We start from the raw sequence: 17,934 nt of genomic DNA on the forward strand, positions 1-17,934 counted from the left end.
ATATATATATCAAATATCATAAAAGTTATAATAGGGTCAAGCCTTTTTCTTCTGAGGCGTATGTGTATTAGTTTTTCAATATTGTCTCTGCTGAAAAAAGAACAATATAGGAGTAAGTAAATCATCAATTTCATTCTTAAATTATTACATTTCTCTTTAATGATCCTAAAGTGAAAGGCACTACTTAATTAGTTATCAAAGTAACAAAAATCATGTTAAATAATCTTCTAACTAATAGAAATCCTCCACATGGGTCCTTTAACTGTACTGAAATACTTAAACTTAGGAACTTAAAATGATGAATATTCCATACTTCAGAGATAGTTTTAATAACTTTAAAGACTATGCTTAGGAGAGAATAACACCTTTTATGAGAAATGGTGGTTTATTCAACACAATAGATTTCAGCTGGAAGAATTTCATGATTAGCCTGGCCTTTACACATGAACTGATACACATAAGGATTCAATTTTGCCAATGCTAATCAAATGCCAATACCTTGCATGGACCAGATGCAATAATTGGCTCACTAAACTTTACATTGTTCACCAAGTTGGAAAGCTAAGGTAGATCTATTTTTAACTTACCACGGTAAATCGGTTCTTATGCTTATTACTAAGATACGGCAAAACCCATTTTAAATATCATTGGAACAAAGAAGAAAATGATTGTTGCAGATTGTAGAGCTCCACTTAAAGTATTTGGCAAGAAAAGGGAATCTTTATTTTCACCATTCAGTTTAACCAAGAAGTACACTACTAGATGATGGAATGCAGAGCCAGAGATTTAAAATAACTGGTATCCGTCCCGTGCAAAACCACAGGAAAAGAGAAAACCAACATTTATGATAAAATCAAAAATGTCATTGGTAGAAAAGGAAAAAAGTTGATTAAAAAATGACATGTGACAGAAAAATGGACAGATTTATGATATACTGAGATAATAACAAGATTTTATAGGTAGGTGAAAAGGGGAAAACCGTTTGCATAAAAATGACATATGCAAAATCTCCTTTTCCTTCTCCCATGATGAAGTCACTGTCTTTAAAAGACTTGGCATTACTTCACCCTTTTCATTCACATTCTCTTGTTTGCTCCCTTGAGGTGACACTATTTAAATTCTCTCCCCCTCAACAGACACATATATTTCTTGCCATTTTCCAAGCCATGTCGACCTCTAGAACCTCAGATGTTTCCCTCAAAGGATATCAGTCTAAACCAACCCAAATGAATTTGTCTCTTCTTCAACGTAACGCATCAACTTCTGGTGAGAGAAGAGGGCGAGGAAAGCAAGCAGAACCTGGAAGATTTCTTGGGGTGAGAAGACGCCCTTGGGGTAGATATGCTGCTGAAATCAGAAACCCTTTAACTAAAGAAAGACATTGGCTTGGAACATTTGACACTGCCGAAGAAGCAGCTCTTGCTTATGACAGAGCTGCTCTGTCCATGAAAGGATGCCAAGCAAGAACCAACTTCGTATACTCTAAAGATACCAACATTTTCCACAATACTCTCACTCCTTTAAATTCTCAACCTCTCTTGCCACCTTCACATAACACTCACAACAACATGCAACTAACCAATCAAACTACCCTATCTCACCTTGCTACTTTCGCTTCCCACATTGAAAACCCTTCTTCTGACTTATATGCTGACAGTGACACTGCTTTTGGATCACCTCAGGATGATAATTTCTTCTTTTCCACTGACTCTAACTCTGGTTACCTTGAATGCATAGTTCCAGGTAACTGTTTCAAGAAGAGCAATGCCAGTGCTTCAGGTTGTAACCTAGAGGTTGGCCACGTTAACTCAAACTCCATGCAGGTTCAGCCACATTTTGACACCACTCAAGAAGCCTTCAACATGCAAGCAACAGTAGCACCTAACTATGCAGATTTTTCTTGCTCAACTCATCTTGGTAAAGGATTATGGGATAATCATCAATCATGGGATTGCAGTTCCAATGAACTGGCAGCTATGTTTAAAAATCCATCAAGGGTTGTTGAGGAAGGGTGCATGGATCCCTTCACTGATAGCTCAAACTATGAGCTAATGACTCAGGTTGTTTCTTCAACTACATATTCTCCATCAGTGCCTCCCTTTGGGAATGTTGGCTCGGGATACTCACCCTTCTGAGCTCTATCAGCTGAGTTACGGAACCTTTAATTTATCAGAGGGTGTCTTATAAGAAATTATTATACAGTGTTAGAACATCATGGTATTGGTCGATTTCTACATCTTACATAAAATTCTATTGACTCTTCTTCCTAAACTAAAATATTCGATTCTGTTCTGTGTTCTGCAAGAAGATTGACCAGTACATGGTCACGTGCTACTTGCATGCAGTCGGTACGTCTATGAGGTAATTTTGGTTTTGAATTAGTTCTTCAGTTTCTTGTATAAGGTGGTCACTGAATTGCACAAGTGGGTGAGCTCATTTTGGTTCTAAGATGTTGAAAAAAACTTTAGTGCCTCTTCTCTCTTTCATATCATCAAAAATCATTTACGTCATGTCTTTGCTCATATTGTTATTATAATAGTAATATTATTTATTGTTACTCTAAGACCAATTCGTGACATGTGATTTTCTTTGTCTGAATAGTATGTATTTTTTTTTTCTACGTAACATTGATGAAAAAGCAGCGATCACTTGTAACTTTCATTATTCTGAATGAGGAAGATATCATTGACATCAGCTCTCAGAAAAAGGTTGGAAAATGCAAAAAGAATAATTTTTAAAGACAGCAAACAGTTGGACTATAGGGAATGGTTATAGTTGAAGGCCATTCCCATGAACGAAAGCCAAACATAATTGACACAAAAAAGCTAGTGTAACAATCGATTGGAAGAGAAAAGTAATCATACCAAAAGTAAATTTTTATATTTATAAAAAAAAGGGAAAATGAAAAATAATGAAAGATAATATTAAATATAAAAAGTTATGCATGAAATAATTGTCCTGGAGGTGAAAACCAATTGATACAGGTAATATTATCAGTGCTCAGAACGCCAGATAATAAACTATAAATTACTGAAAGAAACACTGAGACTGAGGCACTCTTATGACACTTATAGAATATATGAGTTCAAAAAATTGCTATTTTATTTGGTTAAATTTGTGTTAGTTGAAACGGTCATGTATTTAACTTGATCACAGTCAGTACAATAATGTGGTAATTTCAATTATTTTTTTTACAATCATATTACCTGTAGAAAGTATTCACTGATCTATGTGGAATAACTTTAACTGCCACCTTTTAATAGCTACTTAGAGATCATGTTAAAATAAATAAATAAAAGCGTTATCAATTAACCATAAACATCTAAAATTTGGTAGTCGTTAATATTTTAGAAATAGTTGTCTTAGATTATGTTTCTTTTCCAATGTCCTTCTTCATATAATTTTTTTAACATCATACCATTCATAAAATAATGATTAAATTTAGTTTTAAAATTTGAATTTTAAAACACGAATCATTTATCTGATTTGCTTGTCTTCAGGTAGAGCACAATTTTTTATCATGCCAACAAATTTTTGACAGACAAGTGTGCTATGAAACTTGGAATTTCACTTCAGAGTTCATGGCGCAATTGGACTGATTTTTTTTTGTCATCGTTTTTGTTGGCCAAATGCACTGCATAGTGCATATAATAACAATGAGAAATATCAAGGGATGTTACGTGCGGAGTGCGTACTATTTACAGTACAAGCATCTTTCAAGAAAACATATTCATCGGAGTGGAAGGAGAAATGTATATAACCAAATAAGGACCTGAAAAATAACTGATCTCAGAAGGAAGCTTGATCAGGTATAAACTGACAAAAAAGGTAATAAAGGTTATTACGCATTCAAATGTGCCAATTTAGATTTGCTTCTTCATATATGTATTCTGTAATAAATTTAAGTAGCAAGTCAAGCTTTTCATTTCACAACATCACCGTGTATCTAAAACCATATAAGATAGCAATGTGAAGCTTCATTGTAGTCCTCCTGCTTACTTCTCTTCACGATTAACCCTAAATACAAGTTGTTGGGAAACGTATTAAACAGCACTTACAAAACAGAAATGGAAAATTGTCCCAAATTAGGAAAGGGTTCAGGTGAAGAGACATAAAAACGTGGTAGACAGAATGTTCAGGTACAAAAATGAATGGAGCACAGATAAACATTACAAGCTCCAAAATTTGGAGATGTGACAGGGCATGTGCACAATGGGCTTGCAGATTCTTTGAGAGTTATTCAAAAGCAAGGTGGTCGTATGGATTGCTAAAATTCGAAAGGATGGCCATGATTTATTCAAGATAAAAGGAATGGCCACATAAAGATTATATAAACACAGATAATTGGTGTGAAGTGTGCTAGACTTGAAAGTGGAACTGGGACAACTGAAAACAAAACCTATTGGAGGACCTCCTTGAATAATTATGTCCAGTGGAAGAATTGGGATGGAAAAAAGGAGTAATGATGAGGTATGCATTCACATTGCTTAGCTTGAGGTGTGAGAGACATTGCTACTGGTGGCACTAGTGACAGTGGCTAATGGATCCAGACTTGGAGCAGATGGCTGACTATTTGACTGAGAAATGGGTCCACCAGTTGACAAAGTCAAGCCTATTGACCCTGTCAACATTCCGGACGATGAAGACATTCTGGATGGAACAGACTCTTTGTTGGATCCAGAGTAAAGTTCCAGCCGCAACTCTGATGACGATGACGATGGAGCAAGAGTACCAATTGTTGAACCCACAGGATAGGGTGCAACAGGCATGTCAGCCAGGGAAGAAGCAGATGGACTATAACTCAGTGATCCCACAGAATGATCGAATTTGCATGCAGAACCAAACTTACATACTCCATGTTGTGCATAATGTGTACAAGGTGATGCCCCCTGATTATCAAACAGAATCATTAGATTGATGATTAAGAAGGCAGACAATAAATATTTATCAATAGGAATTCAAATAACAGACAAAGTTATCATTGCCATGTGGTAACTTTTTAAACCTATAAGTTGACATTATAAAATATTATGGTACTTTTCTTGAGACAAACTCCAAAGAGGAACATTGATGTACGAAGAGAAGAAAACAATTACTACTGAAATGAAATATTAGAGACTGGTTTATCATATTTCAAAAGTCATACATTGAAGAAAATCAAGTAATCCAAACATGTAGAATAGCAGTCCTAGTATAAAATCACATTATGGAAACATACTATTTACCCATGAAAACAAAGTTTGAACAACTCAAGGTAGTACGGAACATAAATTGAGAGACCAAATAGATAAGAGAGATCTACGTTCAACAAAGAAACATGCAGAACAAGATGTTCCAAGCATTCTCAAAGATCTGAAGCAAATGCAACTAATGGGGCAAGTAAATCAGCACAAACACAGATATAATGCATAGTTCAAAAAAGAAACATGCAGAACAAGATGTTCCTAGCATTCTCAAAGATTTGAAGCAAATGCAACTAATGGGACAAGTAAATCAGCACACAGATATAATGCATAGTTCTTGCGTAAAAAGGTTAATACTTGACGTTAAAGGCATTCCATGACACAAGTAACATTTAGGCATAATAAGTAATGCTCAAATAGCCAAAATCTTAATGTTAACATATAACAAACCAAAAGAAATAAAAATCTAATTAAACGAGTTTCTCCAATAAGTACTTCTAGGAGAGAAAAATTGAAATTAGTTTCTCCATAAATTAAAATTATCTTATATACAAACTAATTTGTAGAAGTTTAGTTATATAGCTTTGCTAAAATTTTATTTTTAACTTATACAAAAATAATTTTAGCTTGAAGAAGTCAACTTTTTTTCTCCTAAAACTCCTTATGAAGAAGTTTGTCTAAACAGATCCTAAATGGAAATTAAGTTGGGGCCTAATAGGATTTTGGGTATTATATGGTGTCTAAGTCCCATATCAAGTAGTATGGGATGTTCAGCAAAGTATTAAGTGTTTGGTTCGCCCCTCGCCCCCTAAACAACCAGCTTTTAAAGGATGGGTTCTCCAAGTGTTTGGGTGCTTATCAGGGCCACTAAAGAGAATCTAGATAAAATAAGGAAAACAGTGATTCTAAGGAAGATGATGCCATAAGGTGAAATATATCAAGGAGCTATGAATAAAACGTTAAAAATTTACTAAAAAATGCATCAAAACATACCGAAACAAACCACAAAAACTACTACACAAAAATCAGGTTACCGGTTGATAACCTGAAAAAAAGCTAAATGGTTTTACTGAAATATTGGCTTTTGACATAGCCAAATGGTATTGATTGATAGGTCTTGCTTCCTTAAATGGAGTTCTGCTCTCGCTATACTGTTGTGATTCAGGATGGTATGAACTAAAAATATACATAAATTCATAAAACATAACAAATATATATATAACTACAATTCTACAAATCCAAATAAAAAAAAGCATGTTTCTTAAACATTGCCAAAATAATAATAAAATTATAAACCATTCTCATCATAAATTTCATCTTACAATTTACATATAGGAATAGAACTATCAATCCCATTCCTTAAAATATCCAAAATGAGAAAAAGTTACCTCTTCAGTTTGTGGAGACAATGTTTCTATATTACACATACTTGTATCTTTTCATGTACTTTTATTGGATATAAATGTTTTAAGGACGTGGGAACTTCATCAACACCAACATGTATTGGTGAAGTTGTGTTGTATCGAAAAGTATTGATATTGCCAAACTAAAAATAAAATTATAAACCATTGTCATCATAAATTTCTTCCTACAATTTACATATAGGAATAGAACAATCAATCCCATTCCTTACTTAAAATAATTCACAAATAGAACAATTTACATCTTTGGTTTATGGAGAGACAATGTTTCTATACTACACATAATGTATGGTGCCATTTAGTTTTATTGGATATAAACGTTTAAGGGCATAGACACTTCACTAACAACAAGACCAACACGAATGGGTGAAGTATAAAATGTTATTGATATTTCCAAACTAAAAATAAAATTAAAAGCCATTGTCATCATAAATTCTTCCTATAATTTACATATAGAAATAGAACTATCAATGTCATTCCTTACTCAATAATATTCAAAAAGAGAACAATTTATATATTTGGTTTATGGAGAGACAATGGTTCTATACTGCACATACTTATATGTTTTCATGTAGTTTTATTGACTATAAATGTGCGGAGACACTTCACCCACACCAACACATACTGGTGAAGTATTGAAAGTATTGATATTGCCAAAATAAAAATAATAAATAAACCATTGTCATCATAAATATCTTCCTATAATTTACATATAGGAATAGAACTATCAATCTCATCCCTTAAAATAATTCCTAGAGAACAATTTACATCTTTGGTTTATGGAGAAACTTTTCTTTACTAGCGACCCAACAACGAATAACACGGTAGGCTAACAAACAACAAATTTCCCGATAATGGGTGGTATAATAGACCCAACAAACAATAAAAAACAATAAATCTCCTTAGAATAGGCTCAAACTTGTGGCTCTGATACCATGATAAGAAGTGGACTTTAAACTTAATTTAACCTCACAGAACCAACTTGTAAGGTAAGATTTGTACCCACTTATATACTATAAACTCGACTTATCTTTTGTAAATGTGGGATCTCCAACACAGTTCTCATGTAGTTTTATAGGAGATAAATGTTTCAAGGGTATAAACACTTTACCAACACCAACACAAACATGTATTGGTGAAGTATAGAAAAGTTTTAATATTGCCAAACTAGAAATATAATTATAAACTAATGTCATCATAAATTTCTTCCTATAATTTCCATAAAAGAATAGCACTATCAATCTCATTCCTTACATTAAATAATTCATAAAGAGAACAATTTACATCTTCAGTATATCTAGAGACAATGTTTCTGCACTACACATGTATGTTTTAATGTAGTTTTATTGAGTGTAAATGTTTTAAGGGCTTAAACACTTCACCAACACTGACACGTGTGGGTGAAGTATAAAAAAGCACTGATATTAGGTACAAGAAATAGATAGAAGTATTAGTGCTTCATAAGTTTGGATATATTATGAACTGACAAAGTAGCCAAGAGTATCGATATCATAAGTATCAAATATGAATAGAAGAAGCAAATTTAAGTATTAGTGTTTCACATATGAACACTCTTCTATCAAAAAGTTTATCACTAGGGATTTCCACCCATAATATGAGAGTTTATCCTTTGAAAGTGGAAGAATAAGTTGTTGGTAGGACAAAAGGCTGCACTTGAATCCCTTGTCATTACTATTGAATCCAATACCAAAGCTCAAGAATAAAAGAAGCTAGGTTAATGACACTTCTTTTTTCACACTTCAACTATGGGTTAGATTTCGACATTACACGTGTCTCTTTTGTAGTTTTATTGGATATAATGTTAAGGACTTGGACACTTCATGACACCGACACTGACACGTATTGGTGAAGTATCGAAAAACATTTGTATTAGGTACGAGAACCAAATCGAAGTATCGGTGCTTCAAAAGTTTGGATATTTTATTTATATGAAATGATGACTATATCATTTAAGTATCAAAAACAAATATGGGAAACAAATATAAGTATTAGTGCTATGAGAAAGTTTATCACTAGGGATTTCCACTCATAATATGAGAGTTTATCCTTTGAGAATGAAAGAAAATATTGTTGGTAGAACAAAAGGCTGCACTAGAATCCCTTGTTATTACTACCCAATCGAATGTCGATGCATAAGATTTAAAGAATCTAGGTTAATGACACTTCAAGCATTCCCACACCAAAGATCTCTGAGTTCATCCTTGAGCTTTATCTTTCTCTGCTATATTGATGGAGATAGAATCAGGAAATGCGGCCCGAAAGAAAGAGTTCATTGGTTGAGGCATAAAATTGGCCTCTTCCTTTTCGATGAGAGGTTCCTATCCCACGGCCTCAAAGAAGAGGGCTAGTTTCCCGAAAAGTCGTCAGAAAAGAAAGAATACGAATCGAGCTATTGACATATGCCTCCCACCCGAAAGAGAAGAAGACATCGAGAAAATCAAACAGGGTGGCTCTCAAACTGAAACACATGTGGTAGGGTCTCTTCTTAGGATTGGGCCCCTCAGTAATGAAAGCTATTGAAGAATGCCTCCCACCCGAAAGAGAAGAAGACAAAAAACATAAGCGAATCTCTTTTCACGCGTGAACTATGGAGTAGACTGGCATAATGGAAGTTACATCCATATGGGACAGACGTTATACAAGAACCAACTAAATGTCATCTAATTGTTAATTAGGAAACAAAGCCAAATGGTTTTACTAAAATTTTGGCTTTTGACCATAGCCTAATAGTATTGATTGATCCATAATTATCTTGAATAAATTCACTAATTCTTTCCTTTTATATCTCCTAGAAATAACTAGAGGTTTCTCTTTTTCCTTTTTTCAATAAGTGATTATCTCTAAAAGACCTATAATGGGATTTGAACCCAAATGAAGTTTTGACCATCTAAAAGAGGAAAAAGAACAAGTGGCTCTTGTGTTTCATCAAAATGATGAATATCGATTTGAAGGAATCGCTCTGACTCTATCTTTGTTTTATATGAAGAAAGGAATGATCCCAACAAAGAACCGATTTTCTTTCAATTGCTGAATCTCCCTTTGATTGATCAATGTCTAATGTATTGAATATCGGCTCCTTATGGAACTTAAATATCCTTGGATTAATCAGAAGATCCCTTTCAATTGGCTAGGATTTGATAATTGAATGCAAGAGATCTCGTGGAATCATATTGAATATTTTATGATATATTTAATACCTTGCGAAAAGCTAAGCCTTGTTTACCAGCCATAATCTTGACATGTTCCTCAAAAGATCTAATTCATGTGGAGTTTTCCCCGACTATCGAAGTGACCTTAATGAAATTATCACTTACCAAATTGAGCACAACACCGTACTAAACTTCACCCCATGAGATAAGACTTTTGTAGGGTTTTAACATGTAGAAAATATGGATAAAAACTTCATCACATTTAGATAGGTATGGGAATGGATGTTAACTTGCTTACCTAAGACTCTTCAACTAAGCTCTTAAGAGTTGGATCTTCGACGACAACTCTCAATTATATTAGAAATTCCCCACAATTTAAGTGGCACAACCCATACGCTTTTGTTTATCACATTCCCAAGACCATAATAGGGTTTTTGCTATAATAGCAAAGAGATGGGCTCAATATTTGATTAAGCCATTCACATTCTCTTCTTATTTAAAACTTTGGGATACCTGATCCTTGTAGAAATTATAGGGATTTTTGTGGTGAAGGGGGAAAAGAGAAATATTACAAATAATATTTTCTTATGCATAATGGTCTTACACAAAAGATAAAACACTAGACACCATACTAGTAATAGACTGAGTAGACTCATAATCCTAATTAAAAAATGAAAGATAAAAACCATTTCAAAGAGATCATCCAAGACATTCTATAAAAGTAGTTTGATTCAATCAAATGTTTTAAATTTCGGATAGTGGCACATTGGAGCCAAACCTAAATACGTGCCACACCCAAAAACAGTATAGCAAGATTGCTGATAGTAGGATAGGTGCCATTTTGGAATATTTTATATAGTCATATAATGCATAATATGTATAAACTCTCCAAAATGGTAAAAGTAACCCAAAATTAATCACATTCACAATTAACAGCAAAGGGATCAGGTGTCTTAAACAAAACATACCAGTAAATACCAACAAAAGCCAAATACAAGTTTCCTAAATAATAGTCATCAAGCATCATCATCTAAATCCAAGTCTTCTTCTTTATCATTTTTTGAAATTGATATCCCAAAGATAACCCTCCAAAGAAGCCCTAATGTTTCTGTTTGTAGGGTATTTTTGGAATCAAGACAAAGTTGATACGGCTGCTATTCAGCCCACTATTTGGTCCAATTCAGCCTCTCCATTATGGCAGCCCCTGTAGTGGGAAGGGGCTGCCTCGCCGGCAATACAGCATGCTATTTAACACCCTGGATTCAATAATGATGTTATGAGATATTAGTGATTATTGAAATTGTTGTAACAGAACAACAAAAAGAGTAAAAGAGAAAAGATGATCCTTAGAATATTTTATTATCAGGGCTAAATCTAAAATCACAGCAATGAACAAGATAGTGTTGTTAAATAGCCTCTATATGAGCATTATAGTGCTATGCCCACTATTGCATTGTGAAAGTCCTTGGATCATGATTGCAACTGTCTACTTTTGCAGCCAATATGGGCATCATGATTGCAGCATCCATCCGACATCCTCTTGTCATCTCCGTCAAGTCTCCAGCCAAACATACTTGAGTTAATATTACTCCAATTTTTATTCATTTTATTTAATTTGCATGCAAATTAAGTTTTTTATACATAGACAATTTATATATCTCATATTTCAGCCATTATGCCGCTTCCACTATCTGCCCCCTACACCATCTGCTGTATGATATAGCAGATTATCAGCTTTCTGCAATCCACAATTGATAGCACTGGAGCAAAAAGAAGAAAACTGTTCAAACTACTAACACAATACTCTACCAGCCTGCAAGGAAACTTTGACAGCCTAAAACCAGACGTTATAGCAGATCTTCCATAGTGCTTATACCACTTCAACCACATTCTATGCTAAAATCAATAAATTCTGTTATCAAACTATCAATCTAAGATGTTTTATGACAGATGAGCATTTACCAGAATCCCATTTAGATCAAAATAAATACACCCTGGTCGTTGAACCTCAATAATCAGCACCTAGATTTTCTTTGACAATTGAGAGTATTAATTATTATCATTATTATTATTATTACCATTACTATTCCTATTATTACTATTACTATATTATTATTATTATTATTATTATTGTTGTTATTGTTGTTGTTATTATTATTATTATTATTATTATTATTATTATTATTATCCAGCTCATTTATTTAGAAAACTTCATGACAACATCCATTCGCTTTAATCCTATAAATTTAAGACTATCAAGTATTGACAGTCCATAAATTTAAAAAGGTTTGATTATATTAAGGTTAAGGTAAACATCAATCTCGGAAGAACCTAAAAACTCATACTAGTCCCAAGCATAAGCCATGACAAGAGCAGCAATTTATACCAAAGATAAAAAAAATAAATAAAAAATAAAAATAATAATAAAAAAAATATAGAAAAAATGACCATCAAAATCAAAACAATCTTAGACACATTTCCTAAACTCAACAAGAATTTAATAGATGAATTTTCAAGTAAGAAATTTGCTAATATGCCAGCTGATCTACATATAGGAATATGATTCCTAACCTGATGATGTTGGCTACTGGAGAAAATGTAAGGAGACAATGGCTGATTTATCCCTAATTTGATTCTTCCACAGACTTCAGTTTTAGTCCCTGCCATTCATGATAACCATTCTTAAGTCTATGAGCAACGATTTTCAAATGTTTATTTTAAGTAACATGAACCAATTTCACCTATACAGCCATTAACAAACTTGCCCACTCTCGCCCCATCCTCTCCCCTGTGAGGAATGGAGATCTCTGAAAACTGAGACAGATTGTATGCAGGACTAATTACTGGCTTATCTCAAATAGCTATATTCATTTACAAAATCTGTGAGTACCAAATGAACTTAGTTTTTGATAGTAAAATCTAAGGTATGAATATGGTCATGGACCGCCACAAGGCATAGATTCTCAACCTTATTCCTATGATCCTATCATTCAATCAACTACGCAAGTGAACCAAACCATTCCTAGTTTGGGATCAAAAATTTTATTTCCAACCCGAGTTTGCAAGCCCTGCATGTGCATATGACACATACAGATTGCGATTGCTAAAGCTTGACATTTGGAAAAAAAGGGGTTAGTGACTTAGCGTTGTTCTGATTCAAAGTTGTAATAAAACCACCATAACAGGTATAATAGGTATCACAAGATCATTACCCAGTAATCAATATCACGTTAAAATGCAGGAGTACAAAAATTAGAAATAACAAGCAAGCTACTAAAAGAGCAATTATAGAAATTCCATACAACAATGACATGAAAAATTCCAAATATGTGGGAGTGGGAAAGATATACATGCATGTGTATGCTCATAAAAGGATAAAAAATGAAAGAAATGACTTCCATGTACCAAAAACAGCATTGGTATCATATGTAACTACAACATGCAGGACTAGGAAAAATTGCCTCAAGGAGTACGTGAGAAAAAAAAAAATTATGATTGTTACATTAATGTGAGAATTCCCAGTAAAACCAATTCCAATGCAACAGAAAATAAAAGTAATCACAATAATTCATGATATTTCAGTATTAACTTACAAACTTTAAAAGGAGTCGGGATGAGTTTTAACTGTTTATGGTACAGTTCCTTGCCATGGCAGAGAACATATCCACACTCGAAGATTTTGAAGATCTTTCGGATTGAACTTACCACTGGTGCAGTTATAGTGATCACACAAATATTTAACATAATACATCCAAAGAAAGGAACAGGATATCCCAGCAAAATGAATGTATGACAAAGTGGGAATTCGACTCTCATAAAGGTCCAATCAAGCACAAGGTTACAATATTAAACCAACAGTTTAAACCCTTGCCCTCAAACAATCCCAGAAATGTGCATCTTAAGAAAATCAAAGCACATGAACTAGCAATAGTGCCTGTTTTGTTCTAAATGATGATTTTCAAAATAAGCTCGAGTTTCAGCATACAAGTTTTGAATTTTTAAAAAAGCTATTGAAAACAAAAATGATAAGAAATCAATTTGGTTATAGTTCACATTAGCTATTTTGATCTCTAGAAAATACAAAATTTTGTTGGAGAGGGATGATGAAGCAACAAAATCAAAGCTTTTTCCGACTATGTGGAAAACGGGGGATGACCATGCATATGTAATTAACAGCTCAATAAGAGACACCACACAATAACAAAGTTGAGAGGCAACCATTACCGGGCGCAAAGGAAGACCACCAGGACTAAGAGTCACATTTGCTTTTGGTGCAGTCATTTCTGGTGGAGGGTGATGCCTATAGGACGGACCACCTTTAACCTCCCCTGTTTTCGGATAATACTGATAATCTTGTTGATTAGACCTTTCTGGAAATGCCTGCTCCTTCTGATTACTGCTTGAAGGACCAACTAAGGAACCGGGAAGTTGATAAGGTCCAGGATAGGCAGCTGCTGATGAAGGCAGTTGTGTCATCCCGTAAAGCTGTGCTGAACCAACATTAGGAGTACCGGAAGGAAGTACAGCACCTGTTCCAGAAGCCTGCACCGAGAGAGCTAAAGTTAACAGCGTAAAATGCATATAGCATATTGACTGAAATAAAAAAGAAATGATTGACCTACTTGATAAGGACCCCAGCCAGAAATAGGTACCATGGCAGGTGACAGTACCACAGGTCCATAGGGACTCTGGACTAATGAGCCAGGCAGCAGAGGAGGCCTTGCAACCAGCACACCAATTTGCTGTGATGAAGGACCAGGTGGCGGCTGCATGGTTGAATATATCGGTGAAGGCACTGGTACAGGCAAAGGTGAAACTGGAGCAACTGGTGATGGTGCTGGAATTTGGACACCAGCAGGAACCGGATGATGGAATTTACAAGTCGCACCAAACTTGCATTGTCCCGTTTTCACATAATACGAGCACTCCTTTTCACCCTGTTAGTTGTTATCATTCATAACATTCAAAATTCACGTAAAAAATTTGCACAATCAGAAAACTAAACTGAATATTCACAAAAGACAGGTAGTCTCTTGCAGCAAAATAAAAAATAACACACCGGACGCAATGGATATCCATAATAGTTTAGCGACACAGGGGTAACAGCACCTCCTGCTAGCCTCGGGTGGTGGTACTTGCAAGACGAACCAAACTTGCACGTTCTTGTCCTCATGTAATACTGCATTTCAACCATCAGCAGATAGAAATAAGCACAAAGTATATTCATAAACAAACAAAACAAAAAACATAACCACACTCCATCCCTCATCAACATCATTTTATACAAAAACAACAAATTACAGAATAGTCAAATGCAATCATTCAGTAGAACGATAAAAAGCACCTGGCACACAGGCTGGCCAACTCGTTCCGGATACTCCCCCGCAGCCCTCTCAGCTCCAACAACCTAAACAACACACAAACATCATAAAATTACAAAGCACCAAAAGTCCAAATCACAGTACGCAATGCAACCACAACATCTTAACCTCAGTGAAACAATGGGTATTTCAGCAAGATCAAGCGAAATTCCAAACACAGAAGCACACGATCACAGTAAGAAACCCTTCACGGATGAAATGAATTAAGCAGCAAAAAGAACAATAACAAAATTACCATGCCACGGTCACGAGGGTGATTGTACCGACACCGCGAACCGAAGCCACAGAAACCGGTCCTCAAGTAGTAAGTGCAATCAGCCTCATCGGGGCGTTGCGGATACGATTCCTCCGCAGCACCCAGCCCCAATTGCCACATAGGCTCTGCATTTTCCACAATCAAGATCGAACCCGGTTCAGAAACCCCCACATTCCCCCAAAACCATAAATCACAATCCCCGAACCTAACAAAACGAACCGCAGAGAACACATGAGGTAAATAAATAAATATATATAGAGAGAGAGAGATACCTTCAAGACCGGTTTGGGCTCCGGGCCCGGCCCATTCCGGGGACGGATCAGACCGCGAACCTTCACTGGACCGGCCGTACTGCTCCATTGCACCGACCCGAACCGGAGAACGGAGCTGATTTGACGGTAATCGGAAAAGCACAATGAGAGGCTCCGATCAAATGGAAAGTAAAGAGAGAGAAAATGGGGTTGGATTTTCTGATTTTCTGGGGTTTCTCTCTCTCTCTAACTCGCACAGACAACGTTTGTGTCTGTTTTCTTCTCTCTCTCTCTCTCTTTCACAAACACACACTCTCACTCTCTCTTTCAGTTTCAAAGCGTGTTCTGATTTTTGATCTTTCTCTCTCTCTCTTACAGGGAGGGGCTTCTTTTATTGGTCTGTGTGAGTTTGTTGGTTGGTTTTATTTATATGCACCCGCCAACACATCCCACAAAAATTTACCAAATATATAATCTCCCTTTATTTTTGTTTTATTCGCCTTAATACTATTATTGTCCAAAATATATAATAATATTAAATAATAAAATAAATGTTAATATTTATTTTATTTAGAGAGAGAATGTGAGGAATTGAGTGAAGCTGATTTGGAACTGAGGTTGGAGCAGGTGGAGTGAGAGATATTGAGAGAGAGAAACTTTGAAATGACTAAAATGACCTTGAATTTCAGCATGTGGAACAGTGAGAGTCAATAGAATATGGAATATGACAGAGTTGTCCTTTCTATTAGACTAATGCAGAAAGGTAAATGGAAAGTTAATTAATTAATTAGTTAATTAAATAGTTAATTAATTAGTCAAATTAAATGCGTTTGTGTTTGTGGGCTATGGCTGACCGGTGATGACAACATATGCAGAAAAGAGCAGAAGATAGATGCTATTGGCCCCACGTGGCATAAAAGGAGGATCTTCCTTAAAAGGGGGTAAAAGGTCCCATGGTTTTACTATGTGACCACCCATAGAGGATACTTTCCCGTACACAAATTTTCACAACAGTTAATATGTCCACACCTATCTACTAACTCTACTTAGCTTCATGTGAAAGGGATTTATTTTACTTGACATTCTAATATGTTTGTCTTTTATCTATCTCCATTTTCGCACAGTTCATCTTTCATATTAATTTATTGAATCATTATATTTTGAAAAATAAAATAAAAATTCAAATCAATTAAAAAACAACACTATCCAACATTATATTTTTTTCAAACATTCAAATATTTGATTTTTAAGAAATATATTCCTAAGTAAGATAAATAATTAAGAATGCTTGTAAATAATTTAATCTATTCATAACAAAATAAATCTGACAGATATACATGTTACCACAAACCTGAACTAATAATATAACAAGGTGAAATCATAAACAATACACAAAAGAAGTTTTTGTTCTTTTTAGGTTAATTAAATATGAGTTAGTTATTTCCGATCTTATAAATAGAAATAAAAAAAAAGGATGGTGAGAATATCTAATTAGAAATTAAAATTTCCAAACAAAATAATAATTGTAGATAAATAAATAATAAAATTATTGAATTCTTCATTTAAAACTTTCAAAAATTTAACTAACATATTTATAGTTCTTGGTCCACTTCAAATTTAATATTCATTAAAAAAAAAAGTCTTATCTGAAGTCTCATAAAAATACACATGCTAAATGAGAACACGGGTGTATTTACTTTATATTATATGAAACACTTACGCTACACTGTCTTTTCTTATGACTGATACTTATTTAAATATTAAAAAATGAAATTTAAAAAAATAGTGATTCAAAATAATAAAATAATAAAAAATATTGTTGTTTAAAAAATAACTAAATTTAAATTAATGATCATTTAACAGATAAAATTAGTCATTTAAATTTAAAACAACAGATATTTAAAAGGCTAAATCAAGAAATAATGTTAAAAAAAATCGTTATATATATATAAATTAATAAATATGTTTTCCATGTTAATTCTTAAATTTTGTATAAAATTAAAATTAATTTTTTTATATAATTTGATCTTTAATTTTAAAAAATATATTAATACAATTTTTTAATTTGATTATATTAAATTTTTGATGTGTCAAATAACATTTTATACCGAGTTAAAACTGATTGACACTTTTTTTTATCGAATGTCAATATAAAATATTTTTTAACATATAAAATAATTAATATAACTGAATTAAAAAATTATATCAATTTATTTTTAAAATCTTGAAAAAATATTAAAATTTGAAACATGAGTAAATTTTATCCAAAAAC

General features: G+C 33.8%; 2 protein-coding genes across 5 annotated transcripts; one reads left to right on the forward strand and one right to left on the reverse strand.

The window, feature by feature from the left end:
- Window positions 1-926: 926 nt before the first annotated feature.
- On the forward strand, window positions 927-2,428 carry LOC106774924 (ethylene-responsive transcription factor LEP-like). The gene has a single exon (XM_014661950.2). The coding sequence runs from the start codon at window positions 993-995 to the stop codon at window positions 2,133-2,135; it is 1,143 nt and encodes a 380-aa protein (XP_014517436.2). The 5' UTR covers window positions 927-992; the 3' UTR covers window positions 2,136-2,428.
- A 1,386-nt stretch (window positions 2,429-3,814) lies between these two features.
- Window positions 3,815-16,080, reverse strand: LOC106775837 (zinc finger CCCH domain-containing protein 34). Of its 4 annotated transcripts, none has more exons than XM_022787317.1 (9): window positions 15,684-16,079; window positions 15,391-15,536; window positions 15,119-15,181; window positions 14,834-14,953; window positions 14,397-14,711; window positions 13,999-14,316; window positions 12,516-12,588; window positions 12,346-12,434; window positions 3,815-4,889 (listed from the first exon to the last, which is right to left on the reverse strand). In XM_022787317.1, the coding sequence occupies exons 1-9, from the start codon at window positions 15,769-15,771 to the stop codon at window positions 4,488-4,490; spliced, it is 1,614 nt and encodes a 537-aa protein (XP_022643038.1). In that variant the 5' UTR covers window positions 15,772-16,079; the 3' UTR covers window positions 3,815-4,487. The 4 variants fall into 4 exon arrangements, with proteins under 4 accessions (XP_022643038.1, XP_014518533.1, XP_022643040.1 ...); XM_022787319.1 differs by lacking the exon at window positions 3,815-4,889 and adding an exon at window positions 9,158-11,030; XM_022787318.1 differs by lacking the exon at window positions 3,815-4,889 and adding an exon at window positions 11,053-11,534 and having other exon boundaries at window positions 15,684-16,080.
- Window positions 16,081-17,934: the final 1,854 nt, after the last annotated feature.

The sequence above is a fragment of the Vigna radiata genome, chromosome 10 (assembly GCF_000741045.1).
Source record: "Vigna radiata var. radiata cultivar VC1973A chromosome 10, Vradiata_ver6, whole genome shotgun sequence".
Lineage (NCBI taxonomy): Eukaryota > Viridiplantae > Streptophyta > Magnoliopsida > Fabales > Fabaceae > Vigna > Vigna radiata.

What these genes read in the sequence shown, in the direction of transcription:
- LOC106774924 (XM_014661950.2), top strand. Translation starts at nt 993, where the DNA reads ATGACATATGCAAAATCTCCTTTTCCTTCTCCCATGATGAAGTCACTG.
- LOC106775837 (XM_022787317.1), bottom strand. Translation starts at nt 15,771, where the DNA reads ATGGAGCAGTACGGCCGGTCCAGTGAAGGTTCGCGGTCTGATCCGTCC. An exon ending in ACCCTCGTGACCGTGGCATG is followed by an intron (nt 15,182 to 15,390) that starts GTAATTTTGTTA and finishes TGTGTTGTTTAG; the next exon opens with GTTGTTGGAGCTGAGAGGGC. An exon ending in GTGGTCTTCCTTTGCGCCCG is followed by an intron (nt 12,589 to 13,998) that starts GTAATGGTTGCC and finishes AATCTGTCTCAG; the next exon opens with TTTTCAGAGATCTCCATTCC.